General features: G+C 37.8%; 1 protein-coding gene across 1 annotated transcript in view; it reads right to left on the bottom strand.

Annotated features, from left to right (window-relative positions):
* MED12L (mediator complex subunit 12L) overlaps positions 1–15,370 on the bottom strand; it is a 314,505-nt gene that overhangs the window by 21,869 nt on the left and 277,266 nt on the right. Inside the window, exons 38-39 of the mRNA XM_057315807.1 lie at positions 14,423–14,579; positions 10,352–10,563 (exon numbers count right to left, since the gene is read on the bottom strand). Coding sequence (XP_057171790.1) covers positions 10,352–10,563; positions 14,423–14,579 — 369 coding nt within the window. The remainder of the gene's footprint in view (positions 1–10,351; positions 10,564–14,422; positions 14,580–15,370) is intronic.

Here is a 15,370-nt window from a genome sequence, read left to right on the forward strand (position 1 = left end):
TTGTTCTGAAAATTCAATTTTAATTTTTAGCATCTATCATTCTAACAATTACTTATTTGACCTGCATTAATACCCGCAAAGTAGCTCAATTTCCCCCTGTTGATTTATTGGGCTTAACTGAAACATTCAAAGGTAACATTAAGTTCATATTTTTAGGGGCAACTGGGTGACTCAGTCGGTTAAGCGTCTGCCTTTGGCTCAGGTCACGATCTCAGGGTCCTGGGACTGAGCCCCATATCAGGCTCGCTACTCAGTGCGGGCGGGGTGGGGGGGGATCTGCTTCTCCCTCTACCTCTGCTTCCTCCCCTCTACTCATGCTCTGTCTCTCTCTCTTTCAAATAAAATCTTTTAAAAAAAGTTCATATTTTTATGTGAGCCAAAGGATAACTCAGGAGGCTGGTTTGTGACCAAATATTTGTGTCTAGCCAGCTGAAGTCTGACTTTGAGCACATCACTAGAAGAGAAAATAAGACATGGTTGTGCCCCTGCTCAAGCCCCCATGGCTCAGACACCTGACTTACATGTGCTAAAGGAATAAGCTTCAGTTAACTGGGAAGTTCTGGTAACCACACAGACTCATCACTACATTGCGACCTGAGGTAAATTCCTACATGTGGTCTCTCTAGTCTGTTTCTATGCACTTTGATTTGGGCTTGCCTCCATAGAAGAAACATAAACCCATGGAATTTTTTTTTTTTTTAACCTTCCACTTTCTAAAACCTTAAGAAGCTGTGCTATTCAATACTGACCCATCTTCCTGGCCTTTATAAGAGCAGTTCTCTCTTACTGCTTTATTTGTAATCAGACAAGAGAAGTATTTGGACTCAGAGATGGTGATTCAAGGGCCTTTTGCATAATTTGAAATAAATGCATCCGGTAAATGAAAATATTCTTGATAGATCATCCTCAAACATAATTTTCATTCTTCTGGGTCTTGTTCTCTTCATTTAACAATTACTCCCCCTAAGGCAACTGAAAAAATGTGAAGACCTCTTTGTAGAAGAGAATTGGTTATGCCTCCAATTAGCTGACACCAAGCATGACAATCAGCATTTCAGGACCAGGGATTTTCTATTCACTCAGTTCATTAGCAATGAATTGTCGAAAACCCTATTTAGTAAATTTTCAATGGTGTTTAAGTGTCTCAAGTAGAGAGACAAACTATACCTAAAAAAAAACCACAGCCAGATTTTGTGACTTTGTTTCTGATAATGCAGATTTAGGGATAGTAAGAAGTCCCCCTGTGAAAACCAATGGGTAATGTTTTATGAGTCACCTAGCAAAAAGGGTTTTATTCGTGACTACTACTTTGGAAGGTACTGAGGAATGGTGCCCAAGGCTAAAATAACACATGGTGTGAACCAGAAATTATGGCCATCACATCATACCGGTGTATTTTGCTTGCAGACAACAGACACAGAGAAAATTCTATAAATACAAGAGGTCCAGTTGAACAGTTATGCATGTTTCTTTTATAATGCTTTCATATAAAATATAACTTGGTTGGGAATCAATTAACAGTAACGTTAATGCCTGGAACAAACTGATTCATTCTCAAATAAACACCTCACACAATAAGGAACTTTTACGATATACTCGTAACATGCCCATAAATGATGAATATATGACTGGTTAGGATATACATTTACTACGTTCTTAATACTGGAGAAAACTGAAGGAAAATAAGAATGGTGAAAAGGACAGCACAGATATATACACACATTTCCATTAATTTGAAAGAATATAGAAAGCATAGAACCTTATGACTTTAAATACTTCATAAACATTTGGTCTTTTAAAAAAAAGCAAAATCATCGATTGATGCAAATTCTATTTTATCCAAATTACATTATCATCTAAACAAAATGCCCAACAGCAAACATAAGCTATTTCCAAAATACTTTTTAATTTGATAAAGTTTACTTCAAATTTTTAAATAAGAACCTCACCTGCTCTCTGCACACCACAAAGTGTCAAGAAAAATTGATAGAAAAGTTGATTCTTTTCAGAAGTCTCCCAACTTTGCTGAATAACTATTAAAGAAATTGCCTATATAGCAAGTATTTAATAACCTAAATATTTTCAAAGCTTGAGTATGTAATTACGGACATTTTCACCAATGTACAGAAAATGTTACCCATTAAAATTGGCAGTGAAACAAGTTGACTTACATTCACATCTGAGATGTGCGCTCTTTTTTATTCTAATGCTTCTTGGGTTTATGTTGTGGGTTGGCTACCTGATACAGAAACCTATAAGTAATTTAATGCAAAACATGCATTCTTAGCTAGCCCAGGCAAAGCAGTAGAGGTGAAGTCTTAGGACATGCACGCACAAGACCTATGCTCAAAAAAAAAATCTCCTCCGTCCCGGAAAGAAAATAGAGATGATGCGTTCTGTTGAGAATTTCAGAATAGCCAGTGAGTGGGATGTGATGAGAAGGGCGTATTTCATAACCACAGTTTGCGTTATCTTGCACTGGCCTATGAATCAGCATGCCATGCGTTCCTCTGCTACTGATGTGAATTACCACAAAGGGAAGCAAGAGCTCAGGAACAGATGGGTTCAAAACTGGAACTGAGATGAAGGTGCAGGAACTGGTCTATGTTCCCAAGCCCAGGCCATGAATGTCCATTGGTTTCTATACCGTACACATAAATGATGAAAATCATGAGGCAATCAAAGGGAAAAACTATCAGAAATAAATCCCATTAAATCGAACATGATCGATGCATTCATGATTCTGTGTTATAGTCTCAAACATAAACCGAGTAACAGTGAAATGAAGACTATAAGTTTTACCAGCTATTGAAGAATAACCCACTTCTCACTTTGATGTTCAAAGAGTAATGCTATAAAAATTTACTTAAAAAACAAAACAAAAAAGACAGAAAAAGGAATGACAGCAGGGGTGTTACCATTATGTTGTCAAAGTCTTCCAGAAGGGAGACAGCAGAGTTACAGAAGTCCTACAGAAAGGGGACAGCAAGAAAATGGCAGACAATACAGATAAGATTTTTTCAGCCTAATGATGTGGGTAGCCACAATACACATGAAATAGTTCATTTTAAAACAATGTTTCAGGGAGTCACGACTTAAAAACCCAGGCCCTACAAATGCTTTATAGTTCATACACCAAATGACATCACTAAAGACTGGACATATACGGTAATATTCATATAATGGGAGAGCAGAACCCAGAGGTTAAATGGTGACACAGAAGAAACTAGAAGGTTATCAGACAGACACTTGCTGTAACTAAGGGGTGCTGGGACTCCACTGGGAGCAACAGGGTGTCAGAGTCCTTCATAGCCTGCAGCCAGCACGACAGCTCAGGACATGTGGGTCACATTAAACACACAAGACATTAAGTGAACAAGTCAGTGGTTCATATATTGTTGGGGGATATATAATTAGATAGCTCCATCCTAAGTGCAAATGAAAACTGGGCATTGGGTTAACTGCACATTCAATCAACCAAAACAGACAACAAATCATTACAGGGCCACCAGTGTTTACACACTGACAGGAAATCTGATTTAGAAAAAGGTAACTAGATGCTTGGGGAAAATTTCTCTTTCTCAGGTAAATAATTCACTTGTTTGATCATTTTTATAAACGGATCCCAAGTGACATTTTGTCTGAGATGTTAAAAATTTTCTTCTCGCCGAGTTTTAGAGATAGAGAGCTAAGGCAAAGGACTATCAACCCTAATAGAAAAAGTATTTTATTACACTAAGGACTAAAAATTATAGGAAGAATTTCCTAAGGAAATACCTTTTCTCACTATTTTAGGTGTAAGTACATAATTCATCGCATCTGTACATTTGTATTTGGATCTGACAACTATCTTTCTATTAGTTGTCCACTCTCAACAACCCTCACTCTTCTCTCCTCTCTCCCAAAAATCAAGCTGCATACATTCTTTTCTAGACTTTAGGTGCCTAATTATAATTTCATCAAATTAAATGAAAATCTTTTTAACATTCAAATAGCAGAGAAATGCCAAATATTAATAAGTAAAGCATCCACTTCCCTGGACACATGGGTTTCCATCCGAGGAACAAAATGATAGGGTTCAGGACATATTTACTAGTTCAGGGGTTTTCTCCTAAGGTCATTTTTGTCATTCAGATGTATTTCAGTTATATTATCTACGTGAATGCATTAAAAGTAACTGTCAAAACTCAAGATGTGTTTCAATATGGCTATTGTGCTTACCTTCAGCAAATAAGAACAAAATTATTGTGAAATACACTCAAATTATACTATCAGGGAAATTACAGAAGGGAAACCTTGAACAGCTAATAAAGGTATAAAAGAAGCCTAAATTCACAGGTAACTGGGAAATAGAAATTAAAATGTCCTAATACTATTTCAACTGCTCTGAATGAGAAAATTACGATCTGACAATATCAAGGGTTGGTGGGGATGTGAAGAAAGGAAAAAGTCATTTACAACTGAGGAGAATCACCACCACTTTGGAAATCAAATCAGCATCTCCACTTCCAGGTACACACCCTACCTAATTCTCTCCATATGTACAGAAGAAACATACAAATGTGTCTTCTGTAGCATTGTTAAAAGTAAGAAAAAATTGGAAATAAATGATCAACAGGAGAATGGATAAATATTATGCTAATATTCATAATGGACTAGCATCAACTAAGACAAATGAATAAAACAACATGTAAGAAAGTAGATATAATTCAAAATTGGTCAAAATAAAAAGCTGCAAGACAATGCGATACACGTGTGACCATTACATTAAGTTTCAAATCCAAAATTAATACTATATGTTTATGTTAATGGTTGCAAAAATATGTAGTAAAAGTATAAAAAACATTCATAATAAAGAAAAACACTAAATTCATGATAGTGATTACCTCTTTATAGGAAAGAAGGGAAACGAGAGTAGACACACTGTTATGTTTTATTTTTTAAATGACCTAGAACAAATATGGCAGAACATTATTATTCAGTGAAGCTAGGTAGTAAGTCCATTAGTGTTTGTTCTATTTTCTATTCTTCTCTGTATGCTTGAAATACACCTCCAGAGAGCGAGGGAGGGAGAGAACAAAGGAAGGAAACAGGTATTTCAAGGTGACGCTCTATCCCTAGGGTAAGAGATTAATTATCAAAGGGTAGCCGCTCAACTTAAATGGGTTTCATCAATCCAAGAGGCATGTTTTCAGGATGTTACAGATTTACTTTTGCCAGGGAGCTAACTACTCTGGGAGGCTCTGACTCAGTCATTGTTCTTTCATTAAGTTATCTAATTCCTTCATTTAGATACAGAATGATAGCACCTGCCCCGTGGTTAATAACCTAATGTTCTTACAAGTAACCACCAGCTATTACTGGGCACATCATTTCCCTCCTCTGTCAGAAATCTTTTCTTTAATGTCATCAATATCCATATGATTATCTGTAGTCTATAACAAATTGCATTCTTCCAAATTTGTCTCTGCCAAATTTAAGCTAAACACATTGTCTTTCTTTGGACTATTAAACTGGCTAGCATTGATTACTACGAAGAACAGCAAAATGATTTTGTGCACTGAAAGGGGAAATTAGGATAGAGCTATACCATAAAACAAGGCAAACAATTAAGTCCTTTTCTTGGATCAAAACTTAAAAGATTCCCTCCAAAAGCCCCCTCCCTAGAAAACTGATACGGGTGTGTGTGCGTGTGTGTGTGTGCGCACGCGCGCGCGCGCATGCGGGGAGGAGGGGGGGCTGATGAAGGATGTTCCTTCTGCCAGAAGAAAAATATTGGATGTAAGAGAACTGGAAAACAATTTAAGCAGCATTTTGCATTATTTTCACCAAAATTCTGTATTTTGTAATGATTCCCATAGGATTTGCAGAAAATATAGCGATATTTTTAACACTGAAATTGGAATCAGCCCCTCTCAAGTTTATATTATAGAATTTAGACAGTAAAAATACACTGCTTCAAGAAACCAAAATGGCTATTAGGAAAACCAAACAAACTAAACAACATTCCTTCTTACTGGCCTCTTCTATGGGCAGCCACTGAGCACCAGTCTTATTAGGGACAATTAATATAATGACAGAAGTAAAGCATTTGAAGTGTTTTTCTTCTCTTTCAATCCTTAACATATTTAAGAAAATAGAGATCATTTTTATGGGATAGAGATTTCCTTTGAAATAATACATTCATGACACTATTAAAACATTAACAACAAGGATGACAGCTAACATCTTTTGAGCACTTACTATGAGCCAGCCACTGTTATAAGGGCTGTTATGTGTATTAAAACATTAATTTCACAAGAACCCTATAAAGTAAATATTGCATTAGCTCCATTTTATAGATGAGGCTTTGAGGCACAGAAAGGTGACATATTTGCTACAGTGAGCCCCCTTTAAATAAGGGACATTCTGTAAGGAATGGAGAGTGATCATTTTTACTTTCCTGGGTAAAGAGTGTACTAAAAAGAATGAAAACAAGTTTCCTTCCTTATGCGTACCGGTACGTACTAGAGCTGTAAGAAAGCACACTCAATTATAACCATTGCATCAAATAATTTGATTAAAAATACTTAACAGTATCCATGCTACTTAGCATCTGTTTTCTAGACACTACACCAATGTCTTAATACATTCTTTAGGAAATATAAGAATGGTCCATAACACAAAATCCCATGACCGCCTAAAGCAGATGTTGTTTCTGCCGTGGGCACAGAGTTATTTTATAATAATACTGGAGTTTTCATTGTGCACTAGCTAAGGCTAGGTGATTCCTAGGTACATCAGCTTCTTTCCATTAAGGTGGAAAGAGGCTAAGGGCATTCTTCTGTATGGTCTGAGACATATCCAGAATCCAGGAATTTATGTCCTCCCTGCCCCATCTAGGTTTTCAAAAGAACCATAGCAGAGGTCACTGCTGGAAGCAGTTTCTGGAAGCACTCAGGACTGTTAAGATGAATTTGTGGATAAAAATCAGGCTGCTAAGGCTTGAGGCTACTAGGAAGCTCTAAGGTCCTGGAAATAGTTTCTCAAAACATGCATTCATTTGAAAACCTTTCATAAATTCCTATCCTCTGCTCACTAGATGCAAAGATAATACGGAGTATAAGATCTGGTGTCTGATCTTATCAGAAGAGGGGCTACCGGGGGTGGTTATTGGACAACTGGCCTAGGCAGCAGTCACATCTAAGGCTTGGGAAACTCATCAGTCTTTAAAATAAGTATCTGCTAAACTTCCAAAAATCAGTGTTGAAGGTTAAGATCAATGAAAATTATCTAACACATTTGCTACATTTAAGAACACGGATTCTTATAATTAGAAAACTGCTAGGATAAAAAGAAAAATGATTTCTATTTCTTAAGAAAAAAAGACATGACAAGTTCTTACATAGCTATAGAGAGTCACATTACATATAGGCATGTAACCTGAGAAAATGGTCCTGGCCAAAATCAGAATCAACATTTCTCTATCATTTCTTATCATGAAGGATATAGGTCAGTACTTAGTAGAAAAACAACGGCATCCAGAACCATCTATTAAAACAACTTATCAATATCACTTATATTCCATATAATCCTGCATTTATTCCAGTTGAAGGATTACCACAAGGAGAATTTTTTCCTCCACAATACCTTATTTAGCTAGATTCCGGGTATATTAATCGTTTGTATATGAGAGGAAAGGAGCTAACATTTCCGCCAGACATCCTAGCTGCAGGCACTCTGGCAAATGCTACATATGACCTCACTGACCTCACTGACCTAGGTGGGACCATTCGACCATCTCGCTGCACCATGCGTGTATTTTGCTTCCTTAGAAGAATACTATTTTCCCTCAAGTATCCAACATCTAAAGAATGGTGAGATGAGAAAAAAAAAAAAAAAGACTGTTTCTGAAAGCCCATCAGAAACAAAAAAGCAAGTTTCAACGAACTGTTAAAAAATATGGGGGGAGAAGAAGGTAAATATTTTACAATCACTGTTACAAAGTTGTGTCTTCACTGCTTGAAGAAGGAATTCCTGACTTCGAAAGAAGGAAAGGAAAGGAAAGGAAAGGAAAGGAAAGGAAAGGAAAGGGGAAGGGTTGGGGGGAGGAAGAGAGCGAGAGAGAGAGAAAGAAAAGACAAAAATGAGAAGAAAAGAAAAAGGAAAGAAACAGCTGGCAGAAAGAATCAGAAAAATAGCCAACTATTTGTTAATTCTTATTTGTACAAGCAATACAACTTTAAGTGGTATAAAAGAATAGTCAGGTATTTTTGAGAGTTTTGAGGAAAAATGTAGAAGTAATGGGGACGTCCAGGTATATTTTAGATCATAAGCTTGCCTTCTCTGCAAATATGCATGAATCTTTGATTATATGTAGGTTATTCTATTCCGTTTCTTTTAAAAAAAAATGTGCTTTTGGAGGAAATTGCTTGTCATGACTTATAACAGAAGTGAAGCTTGAGGAAAAGCATGTTTACCTATAAATAGCCCAGAGAGTTTTGCCCCCATGCTATTCCTTAGAGCAATTCAAAATTGAACTTAGCAGTAATAGTCTGAAAGTGGGCTATTAATAAGACAAATTATACCCTGTGATAAAAAGGTAGATATGAAGAAATAAACTTAGTGGAAGATAAATTTTATCTTAGGCCTCAATTACTTTAAAAGGGAGCTGAATTCATTCTGGCAGGATGGTTACTCAACGTACAGCAAGCTTTTTTTTAATCTTGACAAGATTCGAAACGGTAATAACTATTTTTGCTCATCCTCAAGAATAGCTAAAATCCCACCGAGTTTTTTAAATGGCACCAAACATGCTGCTTATTTAAGCAAAATAAGTATTTCTTAGTATTTCAATCAAAATCCTTATCATTTCTGTGTAAGAAGCAACGTAGGCCCACCTTACCTGACACCCAGAGAGAGTGTAAGCAATTGCTAGAGGTCAGGGAGGGACAAACATGCAGTGACCGTTGGTCGCATTCTCGTACAGTTGACCTATTTCCACTCTCCTGTCCTTCTTATAATGCAGGTAAAAACAAGAACCATTTTTAAGAATGTATAACTAACCGTCCAACCTCCAGCCGCCCCAAATCACTAAGTGGACTGAATGCAAAAGTGCCATAAGTTACACAATGGAGATATGCCTAGAAAGCTACCCAAAATATAAAGGATATTTTTAAAAGCATTAAGATTTCTTGCTAATTTCAAAGTTTTATGGTTTTTCTTACAGCAAGATACACCTGTGGATTGGCTACTTCCTTTGAGGTTCAAAAAAGTACCTAAATCCCAGGGTTGTTGTGGGACCTAAGATAACTAATACATTTAAAGCACTTAGAAATGTTTTGGGGGGGGCGCCTGGGTGGCTCAGATGGTTAAGTGTCTGCCTTCAGCTCAGGTCATGATCTCCAGGTCCTGGGACTGAGTCCCACATGGAGCTCTGGGCTCAGTGAGGAGTCTGCTTCTCCCTCTGCCTCTCCCCCCTGCTCATGCTCACTCTCTGTCTCTCTCTCAAAAAGAATAAACAAAATCTTTTTTAAAAAAATATTTTGGCAAATAGTAAGTGCTCTATTAGTGTTAGCTGCTATTATTATCCTCATCTTCATTAAAATAGTGCATTTTTTAGAAAAATTGGAAAGTACAGAAAGTATATAGAAATGGAGGGGGGGGTCCCAATCTCACCTCCTCTTTTTCTATTTTATTTATTTGTACAGATCTGTGGGCTTCATGAGCCTATAGTAAGCTGCGTAGGATCCCCACCATTGTTTTGTTGAACAATCACTGTCATCTCAAAAGTTAAAGAAAATTGAGTTAGAGGGCATAAAAATAGCAATGATATAAATCAAGAATGAAACTGAAGATATCCACACACTGACTATTATTTGTAATATATTATTTGCTATAGACCTTATTTAAGTACATACTGAAAATAGAGTCTATGCAGAGCATTGTAGGGAGAAGCCTAAGAAACAACAGGACTTTAGAAATAAAACCTCAGAGTGATCAATCTAGTAATAAATGGAAGTAGGAGCTAAAGGGAGTACAGAATATGGTGGTAATTATAGGGAATGAGTGCTCAGTTAGGGTCACTACAGGGATAAAGACCTGCTGATTCTCAGTGGCTGGAGAGCCATTAGCTTTTCTTGCTTTAAGGCGTACTTTTAATGCTTCAAGTTAAAGATACTTCAAGTTCTTATTTGATCAACGGTAACAGTAAAATACACGAGAGGTATAAACCCGTAGGAGAGTTATACCTGCGCTCACAGGAGATTTCAGGGATACACGGGCAGGAAGAATACGCCCCGTGCCCCACTCTCATCCCTAGCGAGAGGCGCTAACAGAAAGCAGAGGGCTCCGTTGCCGGATCTGGACAAACCTGTTGGAATGGTCGAGCCTGGGCTTGCCTGAGAAGCCGCTGCTGCTGCTGCTGCTGCAGGAGCTTCATCTGTAGAAACTGCTGCTGGGAGGTGATGGCGTGCAGCGGGGGCGGCTGCATCATGGCGCCCGAGCGCCGCTGCAGCATGTTGGACAGAGCTTGTTTGGTGTTGGTGGGGACGAAGGAGCCCGTGGGGTCCAGTCTGGAGCCACCTACAAAAGCAACCAGAAAGATGGGCTCTCTATGCGTGTTAATGCAACAGGTCTTCCTTATTATATCAAAACATAGAAACCTTACCTTCTAAGCCTCACTTTAGGAGCAAACGGAAACTAAGACCCGCCACACACCATACAGATATTAAAGATATGTTGACAACTGCATAATTCCTAAAGGATGGGGACAGTGATGTAGGAGTGAATTACAGTATTTCAGTGATACCACGGAGGCCCCACTTCGGCTGATCCGCTGAAATGCCTGAAACGGACTTGAGGACATGATTTTAGAATCACGTGGGTTTTAAATCATGCAAGGCCCTCGGGAACACGTTACCTGCATAAAGTGTACTGCTTTCCTGGTATATTTGGCCAAGTGTCCTAAGCCAGTCATAGAAACTCTTCTGTCATTTTAAACAAATTTGAAGCTCATGGTATTTAAGTTTCTTTACCATGGCAAAATAAAAATGCCTCTTTCGTCGTACAGTGACATGAAAATACTTTCAAAACTTGAAAGGCTTGGAAACTTCAAATACCATGACTCAAAAGACAAAACACATCTTCTTGAAGGCTTGAAATCAAACAGGAAAAGTTGATTATAGTGACGCCTGAGAAACCGAAGGAAATCCTTAACATATTTGCATATATAATTTGTCAAATGCCTTTAAGAGTTTGGAGGGAAAATTTTTCAATATTTGTTGGCTTCAAATGAGGTGTCAATCACTCATTTACAAGATAGTTTAATATATGTGTTACGAAATCCTCTATATAAATATAATTATCTCACAAAAGATGTTTTATCTTTTTTTTTTTAAGTAAGTTTTATGGTGGGAACAAACATTTTAGCGCTGAAAACCCACATTCTCTTAAAGGTTCAGAACCACAACCAGCAACGTGATTTATGAAATTATTCAGCAGGATTTAAAGAACATTGGGAAAAAACAGGAAAGTCAATTTAAGTAACATATGGCAAGGTAACTTTTGTTGGAAGCAAGAACTGGAACTATACTAATACACAAAAACTTAATGGACTATTTTATAGATAAAGGAGATCCTTTCTAAGGATTAGGCCATAGTCCACTTTCTTTTAAGTTTCCTAACTTTTTTATAACATTGTACTTTGAGCCAACTAAAGAAATATAGTAAGTATCCCTGAAGCCTTCTGCACATTCTTACCTAATTACTTTCCTCACCTTCTCTCACCAAATGCTATTCTGAATATGGTGTTTAATATTCCCAAGTATTTCCTTATAATATTACTATAACAGTGTGTATATGCGAAAAAGACAAAGTAGAGAGGCGGGTGTGTGTGTGCGTGTGTGCATGCACACATGTGTGTCGAGGGGGCTTACTGCTTTGCATTTTAACTATATATGAATGAAAGCATACTGTACACTCTTCAACTTCATAGGATTCACATTTTTACAAAAATCAATTCAACATAAATATCCCTATAAATGCTTATTTTCTCTAACATTTTTTTCTTACATGTCATCGTACTTAAAACTTATCCAATACCTAAACTTCCTTAACTTTAAACATCTTTTATAATATTCTAGGGAAAGAAAGTATAGGTCTTTATAAAATACTTAGCCTTCAATTCATACTGAATTGGTGTTTAAAAATGCTAAAAAATTTTGGAACTGAAAAGAGAAAGTCGAATGGGAAAATGATTGTATATTATTTTCCACATTTGTCATTGTCTAGTTTACTCTTTTGTAGTCTACATTATTAATTCATTCAACAACCTATTTTTAAGAGCTTACTAAAAGTCAGAGGTTGCTCTAAGTTCTGAGGACACTACAGTGAATGAAACAGAAAACATACCTGCCCCATTGTGGGAAAGCTGGATAATAAACCAGTAAGTGAGTTAAATATATAGGATATAACCAAGTGCTAATCTATGGAGAAACAGAAAGGAGAGGGGAACAGGGTGCAGGGAACGGGTGTGGCTTGCCATTTATAAACGAAGGTGGTCAGTGGAAGCCCACTGAGAAAATGGTATCTGACCAAGCCCAAAGGAGGGAGGCAGTGAGCCACGTAAAATATCTAAAGGTAAGCACTCCAGGCACGGGGGGCCAGCAGGTGCAAAAGTCCTGAGGTGGAATATGTTAAGATCATTTGCTGCACATGTCTGCTGGGTTAGGCCATCTTCTAATGAGCTACATTTTTTTTTAAAGATTTTATTTATTTATTTGACAGAGATAGAGACAGCCAGGGAGAGAGGGAACACAAGCAGGGGGAGTGGGAGAGGAAGAAGCAGGCTCATAGTGGAGGAGCCTGATGTGGGGCTCGATCCCATAATGCCGGGACCACGCCCTGAGCCGAAGGCAGACGCTTAACCGCTGTGCCACCCAGGCGCCCCCACATTTTTAAAAACTTAAATTATAAACACACACACATATACATAGTTGTATGTGTGTGCATGTATAATAGAACCCTTATTTCACCACAGAAGAATGAACGTTTTTACTCATTTTGTATACTGCAATATCCTATCACCCAAAACAGAGTCTGGAACATTATGAAGTTCAATACATTTTGTTGAATAAATAATTGAATCACTGACTCTATGAGGGCATATATTAAAATATCTCTTTTACAGATAACCAAGCTGAGGCACAGAGAAATTAAGACCTGGCAGGTCAAGATTACACAGTAGGAGAGTGGTTGAGCCAGAACTGAACCTAGAACTATAACTTCCAGACCAGCCCTCTCAACCTCTGATTTAGAGGACAGAATATGAATTCTTGCCTGCTGTAAGCCAAGAATCAAACAATGTCTTTTCTAGGCCTCAAAATGTCATACTCAAATTACAATAAAAATCACAACATGCAGACTAAGATCTCAAAATACACTATTTTGTTGAATGAGCAAACTTTCACTTAGAAAAAAAACTTTAAAAAAATTAATTTCATTTCTAAGTAAGAAATTTTTATTTAAGAAATGCTCATTTCAGATATAAAGTCTACTTGGGCTTGAATGAAAGCAATACTAAAATCAGGAACACCTACTACAGATTCAGTAGTTTTCCTTCTTTGAATCTCAATCTACCTGCTGAACCAAATTTCTGAAATACTTCACAGGATAAACAATTTACAATTCAAAACATAAGAAAATAACGATACTGTGCAATATTGTCTAATTTTTAAAAACACCGATAAGAATATATCTGACAAAAACACACAAATTTCACAAAATACAACTTTTGTCAACTTTATGTCTGATATTGCAAATTTTCATCAGTGGCTAATTTCCTTCTAACACTGAATGAAAACTCCCAACTCAGAACATAACCTAGCAATTAAAACTGTATTTTAACACTTGAGAAACGCTCCCGAATTGGCCACATATTGAATCACTCTATATGCTCACGTATTATTTGATTCTTATAATCAGAATACATTCATGTATGTGACAATCAAAAACAGATTAAGAGAAACATTAAAAAACCCTTATTTTAGGGGCACCTGGGTGGCACAGCGGTTAAGCGTCTGCCTTCGGCTCAGGGCGTGATCCTGGTGTTATGGGATCGAGCCCCACATCGGGCTCTTCCGCTATGAGCCTGCTTCTTCCTCTCCCACTCCCCCTGCTTGTGTTCCCTCTCTCGCTGGCTGTCTCTATCTCTGTCGAATAAATAAATAAAATCTTTAAAAAAAAATAAATAAGTAAAAAAATAAAAAACCCTTATTTTAGAAGAAGAAAAAACATTTCAAGTGTAAAGGATTACAGAAATGTCAACTGAGTACTCCGTTCTTGTAAATTCCATGTTTTGTGACGATTTCAGGTTAAAAGTAAAGACAACCCCAAGCTACTTCACATCTCAAGAGTGACCTGGCCACACTGTCTCTTCACATACCTGGAGCAAGTGATTGGTTCTGAAGGAAAAAACCCGGCTGCTGGGGCTGCCCCATGAGGTTGTAGCCCCACAAGGTGGACTGCGGATGGTGCAACATCTGGGAGGAAATGGGTGAGTAGTTAGGAGGCACTCGGTATATGTTGCTCTGTGGATACTCCTTCAACATAAAGTTTGGGGGGAGAAAAAAAGTTACTTAACTCCACAAACTATACAGATAATGAATACACATCCTTATCACATTACTTGAGCCAGCTCCGATCCCAGTGGATAGGGCTGTTTTCTAGAGGGGAAGATGGAAGGCAAGAACGTCAGCGTGCTCTCTGCAAAACACTCATTTGAGTAAAAACTTTTGACTTAAGAAGTACGTGGCTTCAGCGGAGGGAAGATGGAAAAGGATCGCTTCTGAAGTTTGTTTTTAAAAAACTAAAAGCACATCAATACTGACCACTGCTCACAAGTGAAAGCACATCTTTAGATGTGCTAAGTCTCTGGGGATCGTTTCATCTTAGGTCACCTTAGGAAGCCTTCCTGAAATGTTGGGTCCGGATGAGAACGAGGCCAGAAAGACCTACAATACTTCAGGACCAATCCCTGGCCGAGACAGTATCTTATTTCCAATTTTCTTTTTTTTTTTTTTTTTTTCAAGGCAGCAACCTAAAGACATAGACTCGCTGCCATCTGCCTGCACCCCACTCCTCCCACCCAGGCTTCACCTTCCTTATAAGAGATGCAAAGTCTTTAAGGTTCATACCCAGATGTCTCAATTCCCCTGCCACCCCCCGCCTCCCTTCTCTTAGTCTAGCCAAAAGGATCAAGGAAAAACAAAACCTCGGATCCCTGAAATATAACCCAATGGGTAGGGTCAGTTCCAGGAGTAGTGTGGAAGGGACATTACCAGGACTCACTTGGGAAATGAGAGAAGTTTTAGGGCTTTTGTATCTGAAAAGA

Source organism: Ursus arctos, unplaced genomic scaffold (assembly GCF_023065955.2).
Source record: "Ursus arctos isolate Adak ecotype North America unplaced genomic scaffold, UrsArc2.0 scaffold_20, whole genome shotgun sequence".
In the NCBI taxonomy this organism is placed as follows: Eukaryota; Metazoa; Chordata; class Mammalia; order Carnivora; family Ursidae; genus Ursus; species Ursus arctos.